At 39.3% G+C, this 25774-nt stretch overlaps 6 protein-coding genes across 13 annotated transcripts in view; 4 read left to right on the forward strand and 2 right to left on the reverse strand.

Moving 5' to 3' along the window:
• Positions 1-1373: 1373 nt before the first annotated feature.
• Phm (Peptidylglycine-alpha-hydroxylating monooxygenase) lies at positions 1374-4055 on the reverse strand. The gene is made up of 4 exons (XM_012292053.2): positions 3872-4055; positions 3471-3733; positions 3067-3285; positions 1374-2984 (listed from the first exon to the last, which is right to left on the reverse strand). Exons 2-4 carry the CDS (start codon positions 3585-3587, stop codon positions 2313-2315), a joined length of 1008 nt encoding a protein of 335 aa, XP_012147443.1. The 5' UTR covers positions 3588-3733; positions 3872-4055; the 3' UTR covers positions 1374-2312.
• Positions 3735-7758, reverse strand: Arl6 (ADP ribosylation factor-like 6). 8 transcript variants are annotated; one of them, XM_012292045.2, is made up of 4 exons: positions 7616-7758; positions 6965-7213; positions 4464-4643; positions 3735-4371 (listed from the first exon to the last, which is right to left on the reverse strand). In XM_012292045.2, exons 2-4 carry the CDS (start codon positions 7140-7142, stop codon positions 4160-4162), a joined length of 570 nt encoding a protein of 189 aa, XP_012147435.1. In that variant the 5' UTR covers positions 7143-7213; positions 7616-7758; the 3' UTR covers positions 3735-4159. The 8 variants fall into 8 exon arrangements, with proteins under 8 accessions (XP_012147435.1, XP_076389868.1, XP_012147436.1 ...); XM_076533753.1 differs by lacking the exon at positions 7616-7758 and adding an exon at positions 7388-7508 and having other exon boundaries at positions 7058-7213; XM_012292046.2 differs by lacking the exon at positions 7616-7758 and adding an exon at positions 7388-7508.
• On the forward strand, positions 4699-6842 carry LOC100876775 (uncharacterized). The gene is made up of 4 exons (XM_012292044.2): positions 4699-4964; positions 5043-5521; positions 5603-5932; positions 6012-6842. The coding sequence occupies exons 1-4, from the start codon at positions 4901-4903 to the stop codon at positions 6699-6701; spliced, it is 1563 nt and encodes a 520-aa protein (XP_012147434.1). The 5' UTR covers positions 4699-4900; the 3' UTR covers positions 6702-6842.
• LTV1 (LTV1 ribosome biogenesis factor) lies at positions 7425-9708 on the forward strand. The gene is made up of 7 exons (XM_003706146.3): positions 7425-7566; positions 7662-8217; positions 8305-8483; positions 8558-8686; positions 8745-8936; positions 9005-9250; positions 9324-9708. The coding sequence occupies exons 1-7, from the start codon at positions 7564-7566 to the stop codon at positions 9435-9437; spliced, it is 1419 nt and encodes a 472-aa protein (XP_003706194.1). The 5' UTR covers positions 7425-7563; the 3' UTR covers positions 9438-9708.
• Positions 9709-9865: 157 nt separating this feature from the next.
• Positions 9866-11509, forward strand: Vha13 (V-type proton ATPase subunit Vha13). Its single transcript, XM_003706179.3, has 4 exons — positions 9866-10034; positions 10388-10488; positions 10582-10680; positions 10758-11509. Exons 1-4 carry the CDS (start codon positions 9953-9955, stop codon positions 10830-10832), a joined length of 357 nt encoding a protein of 118 aa, XP_003706227.1. The 5' UTR covers positions 9866-9952; the 3' UTR covers positions 10833-11509.
• Positions 11510-11983: 474 nt separating this feature from the next.
• Positions 11984-25774, forward strand: part of dnr1 (E3 ubiquitin-protein ligase defense repressor 1) — a 66813-nt gene continuing 53022 nt past the window's right edge. The window contains exon 1 of the mRNA XM_003706106.3: positions 11984-12559. Coding sequence (XP_003706154.1) covers positions 12473-12559 — 87 coding nt within the window. The 5' untranslated portion in view covers positions 11984-12472. The remainder of the gene's footprint in view (positions 12560-25774) is intronic.

A 25774-nucleotide genomic window follows, 5' to 3' on the forward strand; every position in this document is an offset into this window, starting at 1 on the left:
TTTTACCGGTGATGATACTTTTATGCGAGCGTGACGTGCCGTTTTCATTGACGCATTATCGGTACCCTCGAACCATCTACGAACTCCCTTAACGCTATTCTTCCCTCGTAGAAAAGTATTCGCGAAAAAGAGATTGCAACTGTCTGACCTGCGTGAAAGGATAACGTATTACTGAAATCAAGAAAATCCGTTCCATTAGTATAAAGAGAGAGTTCCGGCAATTTATTCCTGTCAGAATGGAGTTCGTTTTCCTTTCGATGGTACGCGTTACGAAATCTGGAACGAAAGTTAAATATTTCGTTTTAAAGAAAAAATCCGTCGCGATTACCATACTAAATATTCGATTAACTTTCTCTCAAATATAAACTATACGGGTCATACGGTCATTCGTTTGTGTCGTGTAAACGAGCAAAAATCTAGTAGTTATCGTTCGAAGACATTTGTTACTATTTGCTTGCACCGTGTCGTTAAGAAGTTATCGTGTAAGACAATAAAAATGTTTTATCGAGGATCGCTCCTGACCTCGGTTTTCGTTCGAAAGGGAGCAACGAAAACTCGACTGACGAAAGTACAGCGAGACCGGAAATACGAAACGAACCGCGTGTCAATTTTACTTTCACGAACTCGTATTATTTCGATAACACGATTCACGTTCTAATTAGTTGTCACGCGTACAGGCGTAAAATCTGTGTTTACATAATTGCTTCTTAAAGACTTGATACGCATCGAGTTCGTAGTAAACGAGAGCGATTTGTTATACTTGTTGCGTTTCTACCAGCCAATTTCATAAAATTCTCGTGCTAAAAACGATCAACTCGTTAAAACGAACATCGAAATCGCGACCAAACATTGAGAGAAGATTGATAGATTTTTTATCAAAGTCTCATCGATAGACGTTGATGCGTCAAACCACGCCTCCGTTAGATTCTTCGACATGCTCGCTGCACTTTCTCCGTTCATTTGTTTTCCAAAAACGTACGTCCACGTTCATCGACATACTTTTCAAAAGGGGATCCTTTTTACGGAGCAAAGCACCTTGTGATTCGCTTAGGCGATTGTTTATAAAATTGAAAGAACAATGATAATATACGGTCGATTAAAAGTAGTCTAATTAAAAGTAGTTTAATGTTTAATAATAATTGGACATTCGCAATTACACGGTGATTAGTTTGTATATTTTTCTCGAGACAATCGATTCTGCTGAAGAAATCCGTTTAAAAAGAGTTACGGAACATCCTTTCACCAGACTTAACCGGTGTAATCGTATACGTACAACGGATACGATCTTGTATAGATTCCCGATAATTTTTATTTTGTAATAAATATCGGACTATATTCTACGATACGGTAAGTGGAGATTAAAAGAAATGAAGTAATTTCCAATATGAGCGTAATTTATTAACGTATCAGTATAATATTTTTAAAGTCATAGAAACGTATCTGCACATTCTCTGCACATCACCGAAAATAATTTGTATTTGTTACGCTTACATGTAGGATAAAATCGCGTCGAGGTACATTATGATTATGCTTTACTTTCAGTCGTTTATATTTAAAAATATTCTCTCATGTGGACTTTGAAAATACTGTTCAGTTTATAAATTATTATTAGTCATAGTAACTTATGTCAGTATACGATTCAACATTCACTGTTCCATCTTATATTAATGCGCGTTCCATCGATAATACATATATGATACAATAATAAAAACATTTTTTAAACTATTGGAATGGATAATAAAAAAATGCTATTCAAATACGTCATTTCTCGTCTCAAATAAGTAATAAAAGAATGGTGTTTAAGTACCACAGGCCAGTTTTATGTATAATCGAAATTAAAACATTAAATACACGACGTGAAACACGTTTAAAAAGGAAATATTAGATATCAAAGCGCAATAAGATGTACAAAAAGTAGAATCAATTACACGATACAAAAAAATTGTGCGTGACCACTGAATTATTAATCGCGGAAACAGTAAAATATATCCTCTGTAGGCCTACTATGATACACGACCTGTTTAAAGTTAACTTTTACATGGTACGATTATACCATTTGGATTCGTGACATTTACGGTATAATTAAAGCTATTTAAGTACAGGTCTTTAAATTGAAATTATCTACAATAAAAATAAGTTTAAATTAAATAAAAATATGTTACACCTTATAAAGGAACAATAAGAGTGCCTAACATAAAAGAAACAAATTCTATTCTACAACAAATAGACAAAATTCATCCATTAAACTCTGTTTCGTTATCAACAGTTTCAAATTTATATCAGTTTCGACACCGAGAGTTTGTAGCGTTACTTTATAAAGTGGATGCTTCTCTGTTCGGAATGTTCATGAGACCAGCATATTTCCAATAATAACTAGGAGGACCATTGGTAAAACAGTACTTCATGGATAATGGTTCATCGTTTTCGACGTAATACATTAGGTAGAAATTACACATTTCGTCTGCTTTAGTACTACCTATATACGTGAAAATATCGCGCGTACTACGCATAGTACAACGAGCTGCTATTCGATCTCCTTGCCCAGCCGAAACTTCGTTATGCACACGATAAAACATTTGAGGTGTTAAAGGATCTCTTTTGCCTAATTCTATCCAGGTATAATCTGGTTTTACCAAATATCCAGATACAACTTTTCCGAGTGAATGCGTATGTGTTCTATACGCGAAAGGGTGGATAGTTTTATTCTCTTTTAAAGTGCAAGCTGTTTCCATATACGTTGTACTTCTAGGAGGTATAACACCGGATGTGCCCAATAAAAGAACACCAGCCAATTTGTTCAATGGGTTTAACGTATAATGCAGAAATACACCAGAGTCATCGGTTCTGCCATCTTTAAATAAATCAATGTGGGCATAATGAACTTGAAGAACCAAATACTTAATTGGAGAATCTCCACCAACTTTAAAACCCACTCCTTCTGGTAGAATTAGAGTTGGCGCATCCCGAGCCCAAGCATACAATATCTAAATAACACATCAATGAAATTAGTAGTTGTTACATACAAAGTTATTATGTTTTGATTCTATATTAGTTTATATTATATACCTGTGACTCCTCTGCGCAAGGAACCATTGTTTCTTCATTATCATTTGTACGGTGTGCCATTTCTCCACAATTCCATATAGATTTTGAACTGCCAGGTTTACGACAGCCATATAAAATTATATGATGAGCACTTTCCTGTGTTGCGTTTGGTTCAAAACCAATTAAGTAGTAATTCTGAGAAGGATCAACTTTAACTGGAGTACATAAATATAATTCTTCCTGCGAATTACAAAAAAATGCTGTACTTATTTAATTGTTTACACATCACTAGAATACATATGCATGGCTTAGGAAAAACCGTTAACGGCAATGTTACTAAAACTATTAAATGAATTATCACGTTTCGTAATCCTTTCATCAAGAAGATATGTTAAATCTTACAAATCTTAGCAACATTCATTTACCTTATTTGGCCTAACATTTGGCATCAGCAATGCATATTTATTTACATTGTAACACTGTACAATCGTGAGAAAAACAACACATAAAGTACAAACTATAAATGCGTAATTTCTTCTCATTTTTTGATCACGTTTTAAACTGTATTTCAATGAACAACCATACGAATTCGTATGAATCCTTCAAATGTCACACAGATCGATATAAAAGAAACCCACGCTCTCAGATAGTCGCTGACGTAGTAATGGGAAAATTTTACAAACGCCATCTGGCAAGAACAGGCATATTTATTGCACATACAAAACTTGTTGCATATATATATGTAAATTGTAAATACACATTTTAGAAAATAATTTAACTAGACAGTCACTACAATTAGATAACATAAATAAATTATGGTACAAACATTTATACAATTTTATTGGACGGACTTTGACTAGATGCATACGTATTTTCCGCTTACTCAATCTTTATTCCTGAAATTACTACTTATCTCTCGAAATTTTTTAATGATGATAATGTTGTAAACATAAATTGCCGACAAATGTCGATATTTGAAATGTCGATTGCGAAAAAAGATATTTTTACAGATATGTAAAATACTTAAAATGATAAATGTAACCACTTGAACTCATTGCATCTCGTTTAGTTAAATTGTATAAGTGAAAACTTGTATGACATAATAAAACTATCTTTATCTTCTATTAATGTATATATCGCGAATTTGATCTGTAAGCCATTCAATGCCTAATTGTAAACCCTCTCCTGTAATTGCATTTGTTGCTCGTATATGCCAAGGTTTATTTTGTATACGATCAAGACCGAGTCCAGCAACGAGTTTGACAGTAGTCAAAGAGTCAGGCAAATCCATTTTATTTGCCAAAAATAGAATCGGTATTTTACGACCTATAATGTTTCGAATACAGAAAATTCAATTTTTAATATTTACATCGATCGGATATGTACCTACCAAAGGAAAGTAGCGAAACGATTTATACCTGCTACGTCAGGATGTTGAAGAAGCATATCTAATTCTTCCTTAACAACAACTAATCGTAATTTGTCACTGCTATCAATTATAAAAATAATACCATGACAGTCCTTATAATAGTGTTCCCATAATGATCTATGGCGATCATGCCCCGACATATCAAATGCCGTGAAATTAACATTTTTGACTGAAAAAAAATTATACTTTTACACAATTAAACGTGTTTAATTGCCATTTTTTTTAGTACAGTAATATGATAAATGTATTGCATAGATTTAATAAATATATTATTAGCTGATAACTTTTGTAAAGCATCACTTTTTCCGTTGATATTTTTCTGTCAGATGGAATAAATGACAATCACTGTAGGCAAAGACAGATGTTTTGGCGCGATATTATTTAAAAGTAGTTTGATATCATTTCTACATAATAATTTATATAAACATGGAAACGTATAAAATCATACAAAATATTATTAATAGTGAAAATGATTGTGAAGCAAATAATGGTGAGTTCAATGTTGGTTTAACAAAACTAACCCTACAACGTTATTGCCAAAAATAATATATATAATATTGAACTTTAGAATCTGCAAGTGAGTTGAAAAACAAATTGAAAAAACAAACAGAACAATTAAAGTCTATTATCTATGAAATGGAATGCAGTTTAGGTGTAACAAGATTTTCAAATGCTAACTGTATCATTGATTCGCAAACACCTAAAAGTACAACCTCTGGTAAAATTCCAAATGTTGATATAAAATTAAAATCTGAATTATATAAATATTCTGGTTTTTATTGTACTAAATGTACGAAACATGAATATGTATTCCACTTTTCATCCTCAAATCATTATGATAAAAAAAATAATTTTGGTGTACAATTGTTCAAGAAAAGAGATAAAGTTACATTGGGAAAATGGGTAATGCCAATGCCAATTAATCTAAGTGCCTTGATGTCAGAGTTGTCTATTAATCATGTAGCTCATGTACCTAATTTTTTAAAAAAATGTAAATATTATATTGATTGCTATTTTATACGACATAAACAATTTAGTGTATTGATGGTAAGCCTATCCAATGATTTGCTTCTATTTTTAATTTAATGCGATATAAATAAGATATTATACATATACTTAAATTTATAGGATACTGTTTCTCGTATAAAAAATTGTAAGTTGCAATCAAATGATGGATGTACACAAGTTATTTTAGAATTATTAGGAGTGCATGATAAACCAAATGATGAGTATATGCATATAATTTTATACCTTATATATCATATTGATACAATAAAGCCATACAAAATCATAGTGGATTCAAAAGAGACACTAAGTCCAACGTCAAAAAAATATTTGAAGGCATCTGTAAATTGTTTCAAACAGTTTGATTTACATATAGCATTTGAGAAAATATTAAAGAAAGAACCATTTGTATGGTCAAGAGAGGAAGATGAAGATAGCCCATTGGATATGAATGTATGTTAAAATTCTAATTAATTTAAAATAAAACATCATTATTGTAATTCTGTCAAAACAATTATGCTTATATTTTTAGAATTCATGGGATTCAAGTAGTGAAGGATACTTGACAGGGCTTTTATCATCGAATGAGAAATCTTTAGAACTTTCAAAAAGGAAAAGAAAAATAAAAAAGAAAGAGAAAACAATAAAAAGAAAAAAAACTTTGAATCCTTCATATTCAGCTAGCACCTCTATAGCTAATGCAAATTCTATTTCGTTTCAAAAAGAAGCAGAAGAAGAAGAGGAAAAAGAAGAAGAAGAATTTAAAAATGGAAAGACACATTCTTTAAGTAAAAGGGATAGTAATGTTACAGAATTAACACCACCTGTTAATAAATTAAACCAAAAGAAATTAAAGCAACGAAAATTAGTATTTAATAATGATAAATTATATTTAAGTAAAAAAAATGATGTTGCATCTTCTGAAATAACACCAACCAAAAAGAAAATGGTACACAAAATAAAAAATAAGCCAGTTACTAGTACTCCAGTACATCGTAATAGACTAAGTACTAATTTGCCTACTTCAAGCAGTACTGACATTAGTGATATCACAGTTAACCAAGACAATTTACAAAATATGGAAAATAACATTAATATTAAGTCTCCTAAAAGTAGTAAGCTTAAGAAAGGAAAACAATCCCAGAATAATATGCCCACAAAATTATTACGAGATAGAATTAAGAAGAATATAAAATCTTCAAAATCAAAGGTTTTAAAATAAAATTTATTTCGTAAGAAAAATATCAGAAGCATGTGAAGTACAAGTATTTAATAAAATTATCAATAATGCACCTAATGATTTGTATGTCATACACCAATGTTCATTTATGTTTTGTACAAATAAAGTTTGTAATTTAATATACTTGTTTTCTATTATTGTAATTTGTGCTCGAATAAATCAGCAAGTGCAATGAGTAACATAGAACAATGGTAAGCACGTCAATTCAACATCGAATGTCATTTACTCGTCATTGTTTAACTTACATGAAAATTTTTCAACATTATACCCGACAGTGGGCACTATGTCTATGCAACGGTCATCCTCGCGTTTGAAATTATTTATGACCGTCGACTTACCGCTGTTATTAAGGCCCACTACTAAAACATTTACTTCTTTTTTCCTAAGACCTAAAAGGTTTGCTAAACGATCAAATAGTCCCATTCTTTATGTTCTCTTGAATGTTTGTTGCGTCTTTATCGAACGTCAATAGTTTTCGTTGTTGATATTGACTGCTGTAAAGAAGGAGAATAATACATTTAAAAACAAATATGAAATCAGTCTTTTTATAGAGTTTATATTTAACTGAATCATTATTAATATTTATTATGATTTATGTAAATAACTTTGATATTTTTCAAAAAGATCGAACCAATGATTAAACTTTTAGTACAGTTATCGTACAGTACCAATCTCACGAATTTGAGAACCACTAACGAAGTATATCCCTTCACGTTCCGCAATGTTCTGCACGAAATATAACACGCTAATAACCTGAGTTTGTTTCGTAAATAATTTAAAATAAATAGCTTTTTATAATAATTTATTTTTCAATACTGCATATTGAACAATAAATTTCATAAAAATGGTAAGATATGATTTCAAGCAATATATATAATTGCGTAAATACTACGTACTAGGTTATTTTTCGTGTTATCTGTTTTCATTTCTTTATGTTTTCAGCCAAAAGGAAAAACGAAGAAGTTTATTGACAAGAAAAATTCGGTAACATTTCATTTAGTTCATCGTTCGCAAAGAGATCCGTTAATTGCTGATGAAACAGCACCGCAACGTGTTCTTGTACCTGTTGGAGATGCACAAGGTGCTAAACACGAAAAGAAGAAATTAGACAGTGACAAACGAAAAGAAGAGCAACAAAAATATGGCATATATTTTGATGATGATTATGATTATTTACAACATCTTAAAGATGTCAATTCTTTGACAACTGAATGGGAACGTGTTGATAATGCAGTCTCTACCAAAACAAACGAAAAAAAGGATGCTCCAAAAATTAATTTACCTTCTTCTGTATTTGCTTCAAATGTTGAAGAAAAAGTTGGATTACTTAATAAAGCAGCTCCAGTTTCTGGATTGCAATTAGATTTAGATCCAGATGTAGTTGCAGCTATGGATGATGATTTTGATTACGATGATCCAGAAAATCAGTTAGAAGATAATTTTATAGAATTAGCTAATGCTAGCAATAGTGATGATGACTTTCAGAAGGATGAAGATGGTATAGTACTTTATTATGTATATTTCAAATGACAGGTTATTTATATGTGACATTTTAAAAATTACAAATATGAATTGAATGTATTAGATGCAGCATCAGACTCTTCATCGGAAGGACATATGGAATTATCTGAGCATAGCTTTGATGGCTCTCTATATACCTTTAAAGAAGAAGAAACAAAATCACGTTTTACAGAATATTCAATGACCAGCAGTGTAATGAAAAGAAATGACCAATTAACACTCCTAGATGATAAATTTGAAAAAGTATTTATTTCTTGTTACAAAATGTTCTTTTATTTTATTTTTGTTCTTTTAAAAGCACAGTGTTACTTTCACAGATGTATGCAGCATACGATAATACTGAAATTGGTGCTTTAGATTGTGATGAAATCGAAGGATATTTACCACCAGATTCAGAACTAGTCCTTCAATGTGCAGCAGAATTTGAACAACAACAAAATGAGAATGTAAGTATCAAACAATTATTTCTAGTTGGAATAATTACAAATTATTTTATTTTTATAGGCTGATAATGTTGCAAAGCTCATGAAAGAAAAAATGAAAATTTTGGAAAAAGAGTATTCTAGCTCTGAGGATGAAGATAGTTTAGATGATCTTGTTGTAGATGCAAGAGAAAGAGATAAATGGGACTGTGAAAGTATTATTAGTACATACAGCAACATTTATAATCATCCAAAGTTAATTTCTGAACCAAAAGTAGGTGATTAAAGAATAGTTTTTAAATTTATTTTAACGTGAAATTACAATCTTCATCGCTTTTACAGCAACCACAAAAGATTAAAGTTGACCCAAGAACAGGTATTCCAAAGAATGTTCTAAATGACCCTCAAAAATTGACCGCTAAAAGTTTAGCTCAATTTGATCAACAAAATCAAAATAGTAATCCAAGGGGACCTCAGTCTATCGCAGAAACCATGAGATCAACTTTAAGTACATTAAGTATAAGATCAAAAAATGAAACTCCAGAAGAAAGGAAGCAGAGAAAGAAAGCACTGAAGGAATACAGAAAAGTACGATTAGCTCGTTAATTCCGTATTCATATAATACAACGTAATTCGTTAACCGATTAACTGTTAATTTCAGGAAAGACGAATAGAAAGGAAGGCAAACAGTGAAGCATTTAAGGAGGAAAAGAAACGTCAAGAAAAAATTTTGTTAAATAATAAACAAAACGTGCAAGGAAATCGAATACTTTAATATATAAATTATGTATCTTGTAAATGAAGTAATTTACATTAACATTGTACATTGAAAGTCTTGTTTACGAATAAGATGAATACAACTTGTTTTTATAAATATAAATTATTTACATTAACTAATGTAAAAGTTACATTAACATAATTAACAATATTTACTGCATTAACTTTTCTAAAAATTGCTAATGCACCAACTGTTAAATGGGAACTTTAAGAACCACAGTAAACGCGTAATACATGGGAAGAAAATGAAATATATTTATTTAAAGTTATGTAATAGCGTAATACGATTTTTATTTTCCATTGTACTAATTTCATTTCGTTATATTTGATGCACGTACATTAGTGCAATATCGTGGATCGTGGTTGGTGCGTCTGTTAATTTCCAAGCGTTGAACACGTGAGAGCGCAATATAAAGCGCCACCGTTTAAGGTGGGGCAAACAACGGAAACTCCAAAGTCATATGATCGATTTGTAATTCGCACGGAATACAGCATTCTTCGTTCGTTGCAAAGATGGCCAGTCAAACGCAAGGTATTCAGCAACTTTTAACAGCTGAAAAAAGAGCTGCAGAGAAAGTTTCGGAAGCTAGAAAACGTAAGTTCAACTAATATAATTCATATTTTAATCTTGACATGTTCCAACATAACACACTGCGATAAACTCTTCTGTGACCCTGAGTTTAAATGGGTGTAACCTTTTAAATGCATTGAAAGTTGATATTTAAATTTATGTGGGTAAAGATTATGCATTTTATTTTGCACTTTCGTCGTATTTTGTCCGTTTAATAATTATAATCGAAACATTAAAGGCATCGAGAAGACATAGATATCATAATTGAACTAACCTTTATTAACGTCATAGAACACGAAAAATTGTACGCTTATCTTGTTTTCTTTTTGTAAACGCTACAAATAAAATTGGAGCATCAAGTCGTTTTTTGTTCTTAGGTAAGGCACGTCGGTTGAAGCAAGCAAAAGAAGAAGCTCAAGATGAGATTGAAAAATACAGGCAAGAACGAGAAAAGCAATTCCGTGAATTCGAAGCTAAGGTGATTAATTTTTATATAATAAATTTTTGATTCTAACGTTTCTTAACTCTAATGTCAATTAAACACTTATATTTATTTCTTATCGTTGCTTAGCATATGGGATCAAAAGAGGACGTAGCAGCTTGTATAGAAGCTGATACGAAAGTAAAAATTGAAGAAATGAATAAAGCTGTGTCAATGCACAAAAATGCTGTAAGTTTTATAATTTTTGGGTATTTGAATATTCTTCTGTTTAAAATATTTTATTAATAACATTTTGTATCCTACAGGTAATGCTTAAAATCTTGGAGTTGGTGTATGACATTAAACCACAATTACACAAGAATTACCGTATCGAAGTTTAAACACGAAAAAATATATCAGTTAATTATAAATATTGCATCCGATGCTATGAATGTACATTAAGTAATTTCCTTGATTGTATCTTTAAACGTATCTTTCACCGTTATGTTGTACTATTATCGCAAATAGCGTGTATATTTTCATCTTAGATGGTGGTATTTGAATCATTAGAACCTTGATTTGCAATTACTACACGACAATAAATGTAATTGTATCTATATCGAACGTTTACCACCATGTTGGAAAGGTTAAAAATCACTGTAGTTAAATTACAATCGTAATATAGACGTCATACAAATTGCAGTCATTGTGATATATCAAGGCCTAGATATATTAGAATGACGAGTGAAACATTAGATTAAGGTGGTGGCAAGAAAGTATACATCATTGAACACACGATGTTAGATGTCATTCCATAATTCTGCTACATCGAGTGCATACAATGCGCTTAAAAAGTATTGTACAGCCTCCCGAGAATGACGGTTCGGGTTTAACATTAGCCGAATTTAACGTGATTCTTGCGACGATGTACACTACACGTACTATTTGTTTTGTTTGAAATTTTTAAACATTGTTAAGTTATAGGAAAGAAAATTATACCTCACGTGTACACCCTGCATCTGTAAGCTGTTTCATCTGTACAGTATTAATGTTCAAAAATAAAAACATTTAAGGTTTAGTTGTCTCGTGATTAATACCCATAAGCTTTCCGAAACGTTTTTAGTTTGTACTGTAAAGAATTTGTCACTGATAATTACGATTGCATAATATGTACGATTATTACGTAAAACATTTTAGGACTTTTTCCCATTTATTGCAGTATTCAAAGTTGTTCGCGCGTTACTCGTGTAACATATTATCCTAAGCTATAGAAATCAAAATCTATCCATTGTTAACGAGATATATATTCATAATTTGTTTACGGTTTTAAATACACGATAAAATTAGCGTCAATTCGATAATTCTGGTAGTTTGGAGTTTCCAAGCTTTTTGGATATTCACGTTCGACGCAGGCGCAGTTTTCGTCGTACGACGATTGGTCATTTCTGTTGACGCTTGTCGCAATTGGTTAGAAGGCCAGACGTAAAAGAAATTATTCTAAATATGGAGGGGGAATCAGCTGTGTAAACCTAACCTTCCCTCACCGAACGGATCGTGTTCACGGAAGACAGTGGTACGTTGGATTGCGCGTAGTGCGTGTGTGGTGCGTTCACAACACTAGCGCCACTCCACAGAGACCGAGAGGTGATTCGATTTCGCGAACTAATCCTGGTAGCGCGGAGCGGTCAGTCCGTGTGCCATTCTGCACCGAGAAATGGAAGCCGACGAAACGCGTCCGAGTAATACGAGCGCGAGCACGTTGCCGATGGACCAAGTCGTGTGCGAACACGCAGTGACAGCTGTGCACGAGTACGCGTTTTAAATTTGTTATGATCAAGAACGTACCGGGTAGAACCGGTCGCCGACCAGCTGCGATTCCGGAGAAGAGATCGTTTTAGATGCGCTCGTCGAAAGTTCAGTGAACGTGCATTTTGGTTTTTCATTTATCGCCCATTTGGTTTCGAAGTCGTGTCGCAAGTTTCGTTAAGAGGGAAAGGGTGCGTGTGGCGTGTACGAACGTCTTTGGATACAGCCTGACAAGATGTGGTGCCTCGTTAGTCAAGCCAATTCCGTCATCCTCGAGGTGCAAGTCGATCCTAAAGCCATTGGTCAGGAGTGTCTCGAAAAGGTAAGTCATTCTATTATTACGCTTCTTTTCCTCTCGTCTTTCTTCGTCCAATCAAAGTGCGCATTGTCAAAATCGCCAGATCATACTTTTCATTCTCTAACGTGGACGCTCTCGTGTTACCGCTTTTTTTTCTCTTTAATTTGTTCGCACTTTTGCGAGCGATCGCGGAGAGTGACAGGAATGCAAAGATACGATTGGAATTAATATCCGTGGCTGTTCCTCGTTCGATCGAAATCTGCATAATTTTCATTCCCTCTCCAATTTCCTTTTATTCGAACGTGCAAATACGCCGCGTTCCCATAGACGTAATTAAAACTGGAGAACGGAACGAAAGCAAATAAATTAAATTATACTCCTTTGTCTCTGTATCGCGAGCATCGTTTCCAATGTAAACAATAATAAAGCCAGCGTTTGCCATACGTGTTGCCGATCGCGTTTACATATACCCTACCGAGAAATACCAAAAGTAATCGTACAGAGACGTCCGATTGAATTTTATCGTTGAAATCCGCGAATCTCGCGTTTCATCGGTTCTCACGAAAGTTCGACGGAACAACCACGCGGCAGCGTGTCACTCGCAAAAACTTAAGTTGCACGTCTAAAGGAAAACGGTGTGAGCGTTGCCTTACGGCTAGCTCGTAACTCACGTGCGCAACAGATGCCCCGAAAACGTTCGGCACTCGTTGCTGCGATTCCAAATTTGACAACTCGGTCATCTCCTGTACATTTATTATCTCGTTTACAACGCCTCGTTTTTGTTAACGAGTCGAACAGGAGACCGTAGGACGCTTGTATTACACGTGTTTACCGTGTCACGTGGTTCGTCGTAAAAATGTAGGCCGATAGCATCCGAAATCGGTCGTATTCGAGAGTTGCTGGAAGAGATATTTATATAAGCAGGAGAATAAAGGTCTGATTAGTTTCGGCAGTGGCACGAAGACGTTCGATCGTTCTATCGACGCGTTTGTACATTTAATTTATTCGCGACTTAGGGTGACCTCGCTATAACCTCGATGGTCGTTTTACCACTAGCGACGTGTCCGTTCTTCTTCGGTATTTAACCCTATTTATAGATGCGAGACGCATCGGTTGCGTGTACGCGTAGCTGGTCGTCGCCTGGTCTTTGCGTTTACCTGTCTCACCTGGGAAGACCTTTATGGCTTATCGTCGAGTCGAAAGTAACCGTGTACCGTAACCGCGTCGTGGATATTTTAAAGTAAAACGTTTATCTTGCTCGTTGTCGTCCCTAAGCCGATCTCGTGCTTTGTCACGTTGACCAGACAAGTAAGCCTCGGTGCATAAATCGTCTCCGCGAAAGATCAAGAGCACTAAGGCTTTTCGCATTTTTCCGACATTTTTTACTGCCAGTAAGAAGATTGATTTTCCGTAAATACTTTGAAAAAACCATCAACGATCTTTACCTAGTCTGTTTGAAAAGAACAATAGAATTTTATAGAAATTCGTGTATCGATATTATAATCGAAAATTTATGTCGCGTTTGGACACTGATTCATTTCGATCAGTGACCGTCTACGCGCATACTCGTCATGAAAATTGGATAAAATTGTAACGTAAACTCGCGTACGCTGGACGTACTTAGGAAGGATTACGTTTAATTTGACGAGGCACGCTAATTGCATGAAAATATCTTTGAAAGACGAGCGCACACACCTTTGAGAGCGCAGGAACGAAACCAAGCAAACCGGTGTCCCCATGCAAACGAGAGGCGTGTTTACCTGCAATATCAATCCGTGCAGAGCACTCGACGATGATTACGGTGCAACCAAGTGGGTCAAAGCCTAACTGGGTCGCAATTTCACCGAGCATCGTATTATTAGATGCTTGATGCATGCCCACCGACAAAATCGTCGAACGCGTTTTCAATTTAACTACGGCGACGGCCGAGGACCGACAAACGAACGAGATTAAATCTTCCGCTCTCATCCACTGGATATTTCGTTCTCTAATTAAGGAAAGTAAAGTTTCGTTCGACGGCTAACGAGTGGTAGAAAGAGGTGGGACACCGTTTGTAAAGGTTTTTTCGTTGCATCGTCGCGGAGAAAAATTGAACGTTACCGTGGTCTGTGTTTTTACGGAAAGTTTGAACGTTTAACGCGAGTGGAAAGTAATTCGGTCGAACAAGTTTTAAGGAAAATATGCACGCGATCAGCTACTAAAAAAACTTTCGTCATTTTGCTCCGCGAAACAGTTCTCTGGAAAATTAGGTCGAAGTCGACAGGAATTACGTCGCTTTTGTGTCTTCGAACGACTCGTTGCCTTTATTTCCATTTAATTCGCATTTATTCGATTCTCTTTCGTCACGCGTTCCTGTTCGGTTCACGAGAACGAAGCGTCGGAGACCTCGCAGCTCCAACGATCGATCTTACGTTTCGATCCTTTCGAAGATATACGTTGGCATCGACTCTCGAAGGACCCATTCCTATTCGGGTACGACGAGCATCTCGAATTCATTCGAATGGTGCGTGGGTCGCGTTTAATCTCGCCTTTATCCTCTTTAGAACGAGGTTTCAGGTTTTGCTTGATCCGATCAACGAATAGGTGGTTTGTCGGTGAGAGTTTTCTAGACGAAGGTTCAGGCCTACTTCGGTCGTACGATGCAAAGGATTACCGGCGCCACTAAGTCGGAACTTTCCCCGAAAAACACGATGTGGCCGTCGTCCGCGCACGCGGTGCCACAGATTTACGAGGTTGGAAAGTCGACCTCAAAGGGGTCGTAGGACCTCGGAGGTCCTTTCGGTATAGAAACGGCAATGTTTACGCGCTGGAAAAACGCTCGAACGAGAAAACGTGAACCACCCGCTGCTTTTACCAGCACCTAACTTTCGCCGCATCGGAAAATAATAGAGTTCGTTTCTACGATATTACGGGCGAAGGAAGTTTCACTCCGTTTCTTTACGATTGATCGGTAAACCTCGACATATTCCTGCGTCTCCGTTCTGACCTACTCTTTTTACTGGTTCGCGATACTGCGATGTTTGTACTTTACGGAGACGTAATTTTCTCTTTTCCTTCGAACGTTTAGTTTCGTTCAGTTTCCGAACACTGGAACTTGGTTCGAGCATAACATAGACTTTGGCTTAGCCTTTGAATGGATTAAAAAAACATACGCTCGATTCGTTGCTGGTTATTTTTAACGAGTTTACTTACCTTCGACCGATTCGCGATGTCACGTTGTTTACGATTTGCTCAGATGTTATTTCGCGAACGTTTGATTTGCAATTGTAATAGCGTGAATTTAGTTTAAATATAACGTAGAATTCGGGTCGGTGTTCGTTTTCGAATTTGTTTGCCGAGTACTTCGCGACCGTGGGAGGTATACGCGCGGAATGCGAACTTGTGAAATTGAAAAATATTCAAATTGACCTGTTTTCACCGTACTTGGTTATTTCCAATTACGCATCGTATTTACGTACCATTTATTCGGTAAATTGCCGCTGTAACTGTAACGCAGTAACGGCAGTCACGTTTCGCGGATCGCCTTTTATAGTTCATTACCAATAATACAATAAATATCGAACGTTACAGTGCAGTTTCGTTCGTTTGCTCCGAACTTATTTTACCGACCGTTTCGCAAAGAATCGCGTAATCGATAATCGACCTGTCAATTCGGTTCGCGTCAACGTCAGCCAATTAATTTTTAAGCGAATCGGTTTCTATCGTCGAGGAAATGTCTTTGGCGAAATTGCGTTTGGCGGAAAAGGGCTTCGAAAGGTTCGTTATCGCGACAGAATATAGCAGTTACCGCAGGAAGTTCGCGTTGGTTTCGAGTTTTGCGGTGTAATTTGCATTCGTTTATCGACAAAACTAACGTCAGCTAGTTCGACGGTTACGCGATGCTGCCTCGGATGTGCGCTCCTGCACAGCGCACACGAACGAACAAATCTTTCCGTTTTGTTACACGCGAAACTATCGCGGTATCGTTCGATTCGTGCAGCTTTTGATTGCAAAATAACGTAAACCCGCGAAGAAAAACAAGACAAAGGTACAGCGTTTTTTCGTTGTTTGCTTTCGGTTTCTTCTCGCAGCGAAACGCAAAAAATATATCCCTTGTACGCGTAGTTCGCTTAAAATGCAAATAGTTGCATTATATTTGTTTTCTTCGTGCCGGTTGTAAACGTGCGCGGGGACTATGGAAATTGAATGACACCGTGGTCGAAATTAAACGGGAGAATTTCTAATTACAGAATCTTCTGCGGTAAATATGTACGGACGAAAAAAGAGGACCAAAATAATACGTTGTCCTATAATTTTAGCGTCGACTGTTTCCGATCGCATTCAATAAATCAGGAGAAAAAATAAAAACGGAAAATTAACGTTGACTCAACGATTTCGAACGTTCAATGCATTCGCGTCGGTAACGGTATTAAAACGTATCGAAATTTGACGGTGATGGAATTGCTCGATAATTCGAGGAAGAAAGACCGTCGTTAATCGCCGTGAAGTCGAAGGACGTGATCTCCTTGATAGGCGTAAAGGATTCGAATGTGACGAAAGTAAAAAAAGGATTGAAAAGAATCGATGAGAAAACGCCAGCTTGCAAAGCGCAGCTTCGGAGTTTAATTAGGTGTAAGGACGGTATCCGATCCTCTTTCGCGTTCCCAGGAATGTTCATTTAACTTGAACCATTTCCAAAATTCGCGCGAAACCGCGAGTACGCGTTGAAAAGACGTCGATGCAGCACAGTCATCGCAAGAATCTCATTAGGTCGCTTAATTGCGTTCCACGAGGATCCGCTTTCGTCGTTGAATCCGTAATCGACTCTTTCTTTCGTTCCGACTTGTCCCTTTTTTTCTATCGATTTTCACGAATTTTACTTTATCTCTTCGCTATCAGTCAGCGAACCGAGCGCGGTCAAATATGTACCGGAGCAATCTAAACTTTGTAACTTTATATTTCGTCGATTACGTTCGAGAAATCTTAGGTAAACGCGTCGTTCTTCTCCCCTTTCGATGGATGTTATTTTTCTCCAACGTCGTTCAGTTTTCTTTCGTCATCTCGTATGGTTCTCGGATCGAAGCTCAGGTTTTTACGTTTTAAATGGAGCGATTCGTCGTAAAAGACGTTTCTTTGTTATTATCGTAGACCGAATTAGAAAGAGGAAAACGAGACAGCATTTTCCTTCGGTCGTTCCACCCGTAATCTCTGCACGTCTCGCAGCTTCGTATAGTCGTAACGAATCTTCCTCCAGTGTAACGGCAACGGGGCGTCTAATTAATAGGATTAATTAAGAAGTTTGCGTCGTGTTCTAACAAGTACCGGCGTCTTTCCAGTAATTTTTGCTTCTTTCCTTTGTCATAATACACAGGTTGTCTCGCGATCGTTAAGATTGAAATTGTACCGTCAATCTGTTGGACAGTGCGATCGGATGACCGGGCGAAACGTTGACAGAAGCTAGGAGACGAAAGACGAACGAGTGCGAGGCATTAAGTAAACGTCTCGTCGAAAGTTACGTCTCTCGTGGTCGAGTTAGGAAAGTAATCGACCGAGAAAGAAGGAGAAGAATAGTCGAAAGAGCATCGAACATCGGGGTGGTAGCGAAGCTCCACTAGTCGACGATCCTAAATGTTTCCTTTGTGGGTTTTAAAAGTTTTAGGGGCACCGGTATCCGTGGTCCAGAAGTATCTCGTCGATTGGTTTATAGCGGTACGCTCCCGAGGGATTTGTCTCTTTTATCATCCAGAACTCCGTCGTTACTCCGTTTCCATTCGTTTGTTCTCCAGGGACCGTGGAAAAAAAATATGCTCGCGAATACGTGGCAGTTGGAGCTCGTTAACCGAAACTGTTCTTCGCGTTGCGTTTTGGTTTCTTCGTATTCTTTTTTTTTTCGTTTCTACGTGTACACGGTTTAGTCGTTCCCTCGTTTGTTCCGGCTGTTACGCTGCAAAGTAAATAACGACGTTGCTTGCGCTCGACGGTACAGCCACGCGTTAGTAACTAGCGCGATTTCTTCGTGGTAAGGAATTTCGGCGGGTACTCGAGTTTGAACCGCACCTGGACGAGAACAGAGACGAAAGGATCGGACGATAATTATCGCGTGTTTCCGTAAGGTTGTATCGATTCGCTTATCTCTCGTCCGTCTGTTCCGCTCGTGCCACCCTCGGGACGTCGAGACAAACCCTTCCGTCCCTTCCTCGATCTACTTAACGCGAAGACGACGAGGGTGAAGACCTTTACGACGATCCACTTCGACTTAATGATTAAATAGTTATACAGGGATTTTCAGCTGCGAACAGTTTGCATTTTCTGACTCTCGTTGTTCGAGGATCGACCGTGTTCCTTCATTTATTTTTCATCGAGACGAGTCCCTGTTGTGTAGTCGGTGTACGATAGTCGAGAGCGACGATGGCAAGAACGAACGAATAAATTTTCTCCTGAAAGGATTAAACTTCCGAGAAGTAGGTAAATCATTCGTTTATTTGCCTTTTCTTCGACTAGCTTTAAATTCGTCTCTCCGCTTGCGCTTTCGTGGTCGACGTCGCGTATTTTGTCGTCCAGAAGTTCTTCCGTGTGCCTTGGAATGTTTTTTTTTTTATTTGCAAGAGTTAAGCAAAGTCCGCGAGTTGTCCTTTCCGGTGCAACGGGGGAAGAAGGAGAGGGCGCAACAAAGCCTCTTTGGAGCCACTCCGTCGCGTTCAACGTCCGTTGAATAAGGCAATATCCCGAGGCTTTATCGTGCCCGTTTTGCACGAACAAGGGCCTGTTATTACATCGGGAAATTGCCGGACCCGAGTTTTCCCTTCTCTCTTTCCCGCATCATTTTCCTTCGTCTACTCTCTCCCTCTATTCCCCCGGTTTGATAAAGTTCATTTTCAGATTGGCTCGATCGCTCCATCGCTTTCGTTTTTGGTCCGGTTGGGAACCGCTTATTCCTTACAAAAGGGAAGACGGAGTTTACGATTTACGCGAAATTTTCGCTTCTCGCGCGACGATGAGTTTTCATCGAGATTTCTACGATTTATCTTCTTCGACCCGACGGAAGGCATTTCTCGAGCTTGATTGAACAATAACCAGCGCCAGGTTTAACGGCCGAGTTCATCAACAGGATTCTCGAACCAAGATAAATATCCTTCTATATATATTTTATTTTGCCGAATATCGATTATTTGCTCCGTTCCGCGAGCAAAACGATTTCCCCCGATGGCGACCATGCTCAAACGAGATTCGTTTGTCAGCTTTTTCCTCGTCTCTTCACGGACTTTTATCGACAACGTCAATCATCGCAAGATGGCGTACGATGATCTACGGTTATATCATTACGGCCGGTAACGTGTAATAAAGACACGAGCGAGTACGCGATCGGATGTCATTCGGGGAGCAAATGACCCGTTATTACCGCCACGTTCCATGCCGTGCATATATTTTCAGAGATCGTTTCGTTCGAAGTCGCGAGCGTTTTAAGCGTTTACGAAAGAGTCGGCGAGAAAAAGGAGTAGGGAATCGTGTTCGGACGGTACGTGGAACGAACGATCGATCAACCATTTCGAATAGTTCGAATTCGAGAAATAATCGCTCACGTATGGACAATAGTCTCGTATCGCCTGCTCGTTGTCCACGTATTCGATGCATGCCGTTTTGAGATACACGGAATGAAATATCGTGAGAATTCTGGGAACGAGAACGAACGTACACGAACACGGCCAGGCCATAGAGACGCGTAGAATGACGGGGAACGATGGAATTCCCGATAACCGTATCGATTCTAAGCTTTCCGCTAATTATTCTAGTTACTTATTTCACGAAACGGAACATAATCCGGTAAATCAAATAAGTCGTTTCGAGCTATCGTGAAATTCTCGTTCGTCTCGCGTATTCGAGACTATTAAATTGTTCCATCGCGTTTTCAGCCGGGTCGAACACCGCGGTACAAATTTTCGGTGACCTACTTATCAGCGACGAGAATAACGAAGAAATCGACGAACTGCAAAAGTTTTCTGTTTTTCGTCGGACGCCCGGGAGAGAAGTACACCGACGGAAAATTAAATTCTCTCCGTTCCTCGATGAAATTATAAAGGTGCTCGGGAAGAAAGACGAAAGATTATCGTTTAAAGGCGAGAACCCGACAAACTTTGTAGCGAACGTTTATCCGCGACAGAGTCGATAATCGTTATCGGGGAATTCTCCGTCGATTGTTGTAGCGGTTGCGAGGGACAAGCAGTAATATCGGCATTACAGGTCGGACGAAACGTTAGCGGTGATTGGATTCTTGACGACCCGAACGGAAATTGGGTGAAATACGTTAGATTGGAAGAGAGGCGATGGCCGGAAATGAAAAGATCCTCGTCATCTACGGCTCGACGTCCTCCAGTACTCGTCGCGCGTTTCGAACGTGTCCGTAAACTACTTTTCCCGGGAACTAATTACGTCTCGATTGTATTCGCTAAACAAAACGTGGACGGTATCTTAATCGCGCGAAAGTGGATCGGGGAACCTTTTAAAATTAGGAGGAAATTAGGGATTGAAAGGGGGGAAGGTTGATCGCGAGCTTTTCTCCCCTTTAAAGCGCTCGCGTTGTTATTTAAAGCTAGCAATTATGGTCCGTTATCCGTTAAATCCCTGCTAGCCGAGGGTCGCTTTTTCCGTAACACGAACTCGCGACCCTTTTACTCGTACGTCTCTCGCGCATTTTTCTGCTGATTTAAAGGCTGCATTTAAAACGCTTCATTACACCGCGGGACTATACTCGGCTGGAATTCGCAGGAACGAAAACGTACCGGTTACGTCGTGCCGATGCGTTGCCTTGCTCTGCCCGTGGATTATGCATCTCTCATTTACCACGGAATATGGCAACGATTTGAAACACTGCTGAACGAAAATAGGCAGCCGGTTCCCTCGTCTCCTCTTCGTATTACCCTTCCCGTCGGGTCCTTTCAAATCGTGCTTCGTTTCGTCTACTTCTCGTTCGCTCTTTTCCCCTCTTTCTTCGCAATATGCCGACGATACTCTCCGCTTCCGCGATTCCTCCGCAATACACGGCACGCTGAACCGCGCCGGAAAATAGCTACCTGCTTCAATGACAATTTTCGAGCCAGCTTTTCAACTCGAAATCCCCTGAATGGCTACCTCTTGCGATACGTTGTCGTCGCTCGACAAATACAGTCGCGTTGACGAACGTCGTGATTTCTTTGCCTGCACCGAAACGATCATTCTCTCCCTCGCGTCAAACGAATAGTTTCGCTCGAACAACGGGCCATCGAATTTTTTGACGGTGTTACCGTCGTTGTCCGACATTCCGTGCAAGTTACTCGCGAAATGGAAAATTTTTTGCTGAACACGATGGTAATCGAAACGGCGCAGGGTCTACGCTGGTATCGCTTGTTCGTACGCGTGAACGGTGTTGCGGGTCAGCGAGACTTAAATTTCCGTGGCAGCGATAGGTTCTCGACGGTAACAAAATTGAACCGGTACCTTGTTTCGGAATGTAAGCGATGCAAAATTAAGCACTCGATTTCCGCAGTGGATTGTTTAACCCTTTGGCGACTGGACTATCAGTCGATCACGCGAACGCATACCTGTACTCGAATAAACAAACGCGCGTAGATACGCCCACGAGCATACGGCGAACGCTATCGAACAGTAAGAGATTATTTACACCGACGCTTGTTGCGCTATGAGCAGGGTCAAAAGTGAACGACCTCTTACGGTTAGGTAGCCCGTGCACGAACTTCTACCAAATTTTTTGGTAAAAAAAAAGTCAACTTATTCGTTCGTTCTACCGTATTTTCACCGTGTACGAGCGGTTTTTCACCGAACACTGATTTGACCACAACGTTGTTTCCGACGAATCGTCGATATCCGACTATTTCAGAATTTCTACGCGATTACTGTACTTTTAAATGCGAAGCTTAACATCGTTCAAACGCTGTATGCAATCGGTTGTTCGTAATAATAAAAGGACGACGTTGCCGAGTACCGTTTCAATGCAGTTTTGGCATGGTACGTTTTTAAAATGATGGTTTTTTATCCGTACAGCATTTGCACGCTAATAGAGTATTCGAAGTTGAAATTAAACGCGTGCGTTTCGAGTTGTTTTAAAAATGTTGAAAAGCTGTCGGAGAAGAGTTCGTCCGATGTTTCGTGGAAGCAATAAGCGACGTTTTACTTTTTTGTTCAGGAAGTAGTAGGAGCGGTGAAACGCGATGATTTTGTAGAGAAATTCTGCACGGTGCTTGTTAGACGGAAATTAGAGCGCGTTCGCTGATTGAATCGTTGCGGAGGACTCTTCGAAGGATGACGCGTGTGTTTGGTTTCTTCGATGGTCGCGAGATACGTATCGAGTGTTGACCCTTTTTGGTGGCCGCCCTGTTCGTGACCCGTTTCGGTGTTATACGATGCGGCAGCATTAATTTGAAACTCAAATGCCCTCCATGCATATAGAAAATGCTAGAAAACGCTGCGTTGGCAACTACGCTTCGCGTATTCAACGATGTTAATTAATTCGTGGTAAGAAAAAAAAATTCGCCGTGTTCCCGAACAATAACCGCGAAACGAACGACGGATATAAAGAACGTGCGAAACAATTTATGCGTGCGGTGCGTTGAGGGGCAAAGAAATAATTTATTTGATGAAAAGAATAAGCGATGTTGCGCGAATGAACGTGCCCGAACGATCGATACTTTTTGCATACATTTTTACGGGCGATAAAGACCGATAAAAAGAGAAAAGGTTATTATTATCGAGAGTAAAATACACAGTAGTCGGACAGTCCTTTCATGGAAAAAGTGAAAGAATAATAGTATAGGAGGTTGGGTGGGACGATATTGGTCGGAGAATCTCTTTGGTTCGTATCTGGTTATATCGCGCAGAGGGAGTTTCGCGTGGAACCGAACCGCTATTTCGAGCTAACTCCGACCGCTTTCTAATCCACAACGATGGTCCGATATATCGAGAGAGGCTTATCGTATCGAACGCGTGTGCCACCACGACGTCGTCGATGTCTCTGCGTCCATCTATAACTCCCGCTTATCTCTGACGCGACGTCGTAGCTCGGATCCCGTGAATGGCTCGTTTCACTACCGTTTTCGACTATCGCTACGATAGCTCGACCTGACCTGGACCGAACCTATTCTACGGTTTACCCTCGCCACCTTCGGTGATCGCTCTTTCCCTTCTCGCGTTTTTCCGACCCGTGAGCCAGGAACGGGAAAAACTCGGGGAACAAGAATTACCTTCGTAATCGTTATTTTGGCCGCGTACGCTTCGTAACATCGATTACCGGTGTCGGAATCGTTTGTTCGGCCGCGAACACCCGTTACGGAAGGAGGAAATAATCTCGTCGCGTTCGATAGCTTTTCTTTTCCTGCTGGTTCAGCGCGACGAGTCTTCCTCGGCGCGAAACGACGTTCATCGTCGTTCGCTTTATCGAATGCGGAACACCCGCTCCGTCGAAAGGTCGAGTACCTTTTTCGAACAGACCTTTTCACCGGCTTTCTGGATGTAGCTTATTATAGACCGCTAGTAGTTCGAGAGACGTTCCACGTCCAAGTTTCAACAACCTGCACTCACTTTACCTCGGCGTACGTTTTGCTTTGCAGAGAAACCAGCATAGGTTGTTAGCGTGTAGGTCGGTAAGGCGATTATTGCGAGGATTTGAATCCCAACGAGAGACCGACGCGAACCAGGTTTCGCTTCGTAATTTTTGTTGGCGCGCGAACGTTATCGTCGGTGTCTGACAAAGTTTCGGCGGTAAAGTGGCTAGTATCGGCGAAGCGCTCGTAGACTTTACGTTAACGGGTCTTGAACGAAGTTACGACGTAACGAGAATAGGTATCTCTTGGCCAGGCATAAACCGTCGAAGCGAGGAAAGCGTCGGCCGTATATAAGCGTATCCGCGAATACGAGTTTATACGGTTCGAGCGATAGTTGACCGACACGGTCGTACGGAAGTCGTTCGCGGGCAAAAGTCCTTTCGTCAAAGACCGTCCACCGAGAAAAGGTATACTGCACACGGCGTATCCGGCTTGCCGGTCGTAGGTGTCACGAACGAAAACCGGTAGATACGAAGTGCCGTGTGCTTGCAAACTCCGTAGGAAGCTACCAGAGGATCATAAAGCGTATTCAGGACCAGTTTAGCCTGCGGGGAATGGCCTTAAACGCGACCTACTCTTTCCCTTCCTTTTCTCTTTTTCTCTTGGACGTTGGCTAGATGCTCGCTCGCGTCTACTCGCGTCTACCCGTTTGTTTCAAGGTAAACGCTGGCCGTTCGAAGAAACGCGTACGAAGTACCCCGATCGAGCGTCGAAGGATTCAAAAGTGGAGCAAAAAAAGAAGAAAAGGTTCGCAGCGATCTCTACCAGTTCGAATATTCTCGTTAAAACGAGTCGTAACCGCGAGTTCTCTTCGTGGAGAGATCGTTAACTCGCGCGTATATGCACCATACGATCGCGGTATCCGTAACGGGCTGCATAACTTTCGATATCCCATCGTCGAGTTTAAAGCCGTACTTCGGGAGAATTGAAAACCGCTTTGGAATTAATTTAACGCGAATCGGATACTAGTCTCCCGCAAAAAATAGTCTAAACGGTTAATTCGAAATAAATTGCGCGGACCGTTTACGGGGAGCGCGATAACGTTGATCGCGGTTGCGGTGGTAGTCCGAGAAACTTCTCCGATATTCAGGGAATTATCGTCCGGTCGTTGAGTCGCGTCGAGGGAACAAAGTTCGAAAAACAAGGAGGGAAATGACGTAACTTTTAAACTCGCTTACTCGCGGTCGAGTTTCGCGGATCCGCCTCGGTACACGGGATCGGTCAAACAATCTCCATGGAACGGGGCCGAAAGTTTCTCGCGGTCCTAAATTTTCTGTTTACGAGTTGGAACGTATTAATCCGACCTCGATGTCGCGAGCACGCACCATTGGGAGACACATGTGTCCCCGGTGGAAATTGCGACCGGTGCCGAATAGGAGCAACTCCGTGTTCGCCTCGGTGTGCGCGTTACGTGTACATACGCTCGTGGGGATTTGCAAGAAGCGACGACGAACTTGCACATCGACGTTCGCGTGTTCCGACAACATCGGCCGCATTGCCGTTGCGGCGTTATTATCTCCTCCACCGATGCTCGTTGTTGAAACGGCACCTATATCATCCTTGGAACGTCCGTTCCACGCTCGACGCCGAACCTGCAGGGAAATCCTTAAATGGACAACAAGCGACACTCTTTGTTTCCCCGTTGCCGTTATTTTTCCTTACTCGTTCG

This window comes from Megachile rotundata, chromosome 7 (assembly GCF_050947335.1).
Source record: "Megachile rotundata isolate GNS110a chromosome 7, iyMegRotu1, whole genome shotgun sequence".
Lineage (NCBI taxonomy): Eukaryota > Metazoa > Arthropoda > Insecta > Hymenoptera > Megachilidae > Megachile > Megachile rotundata.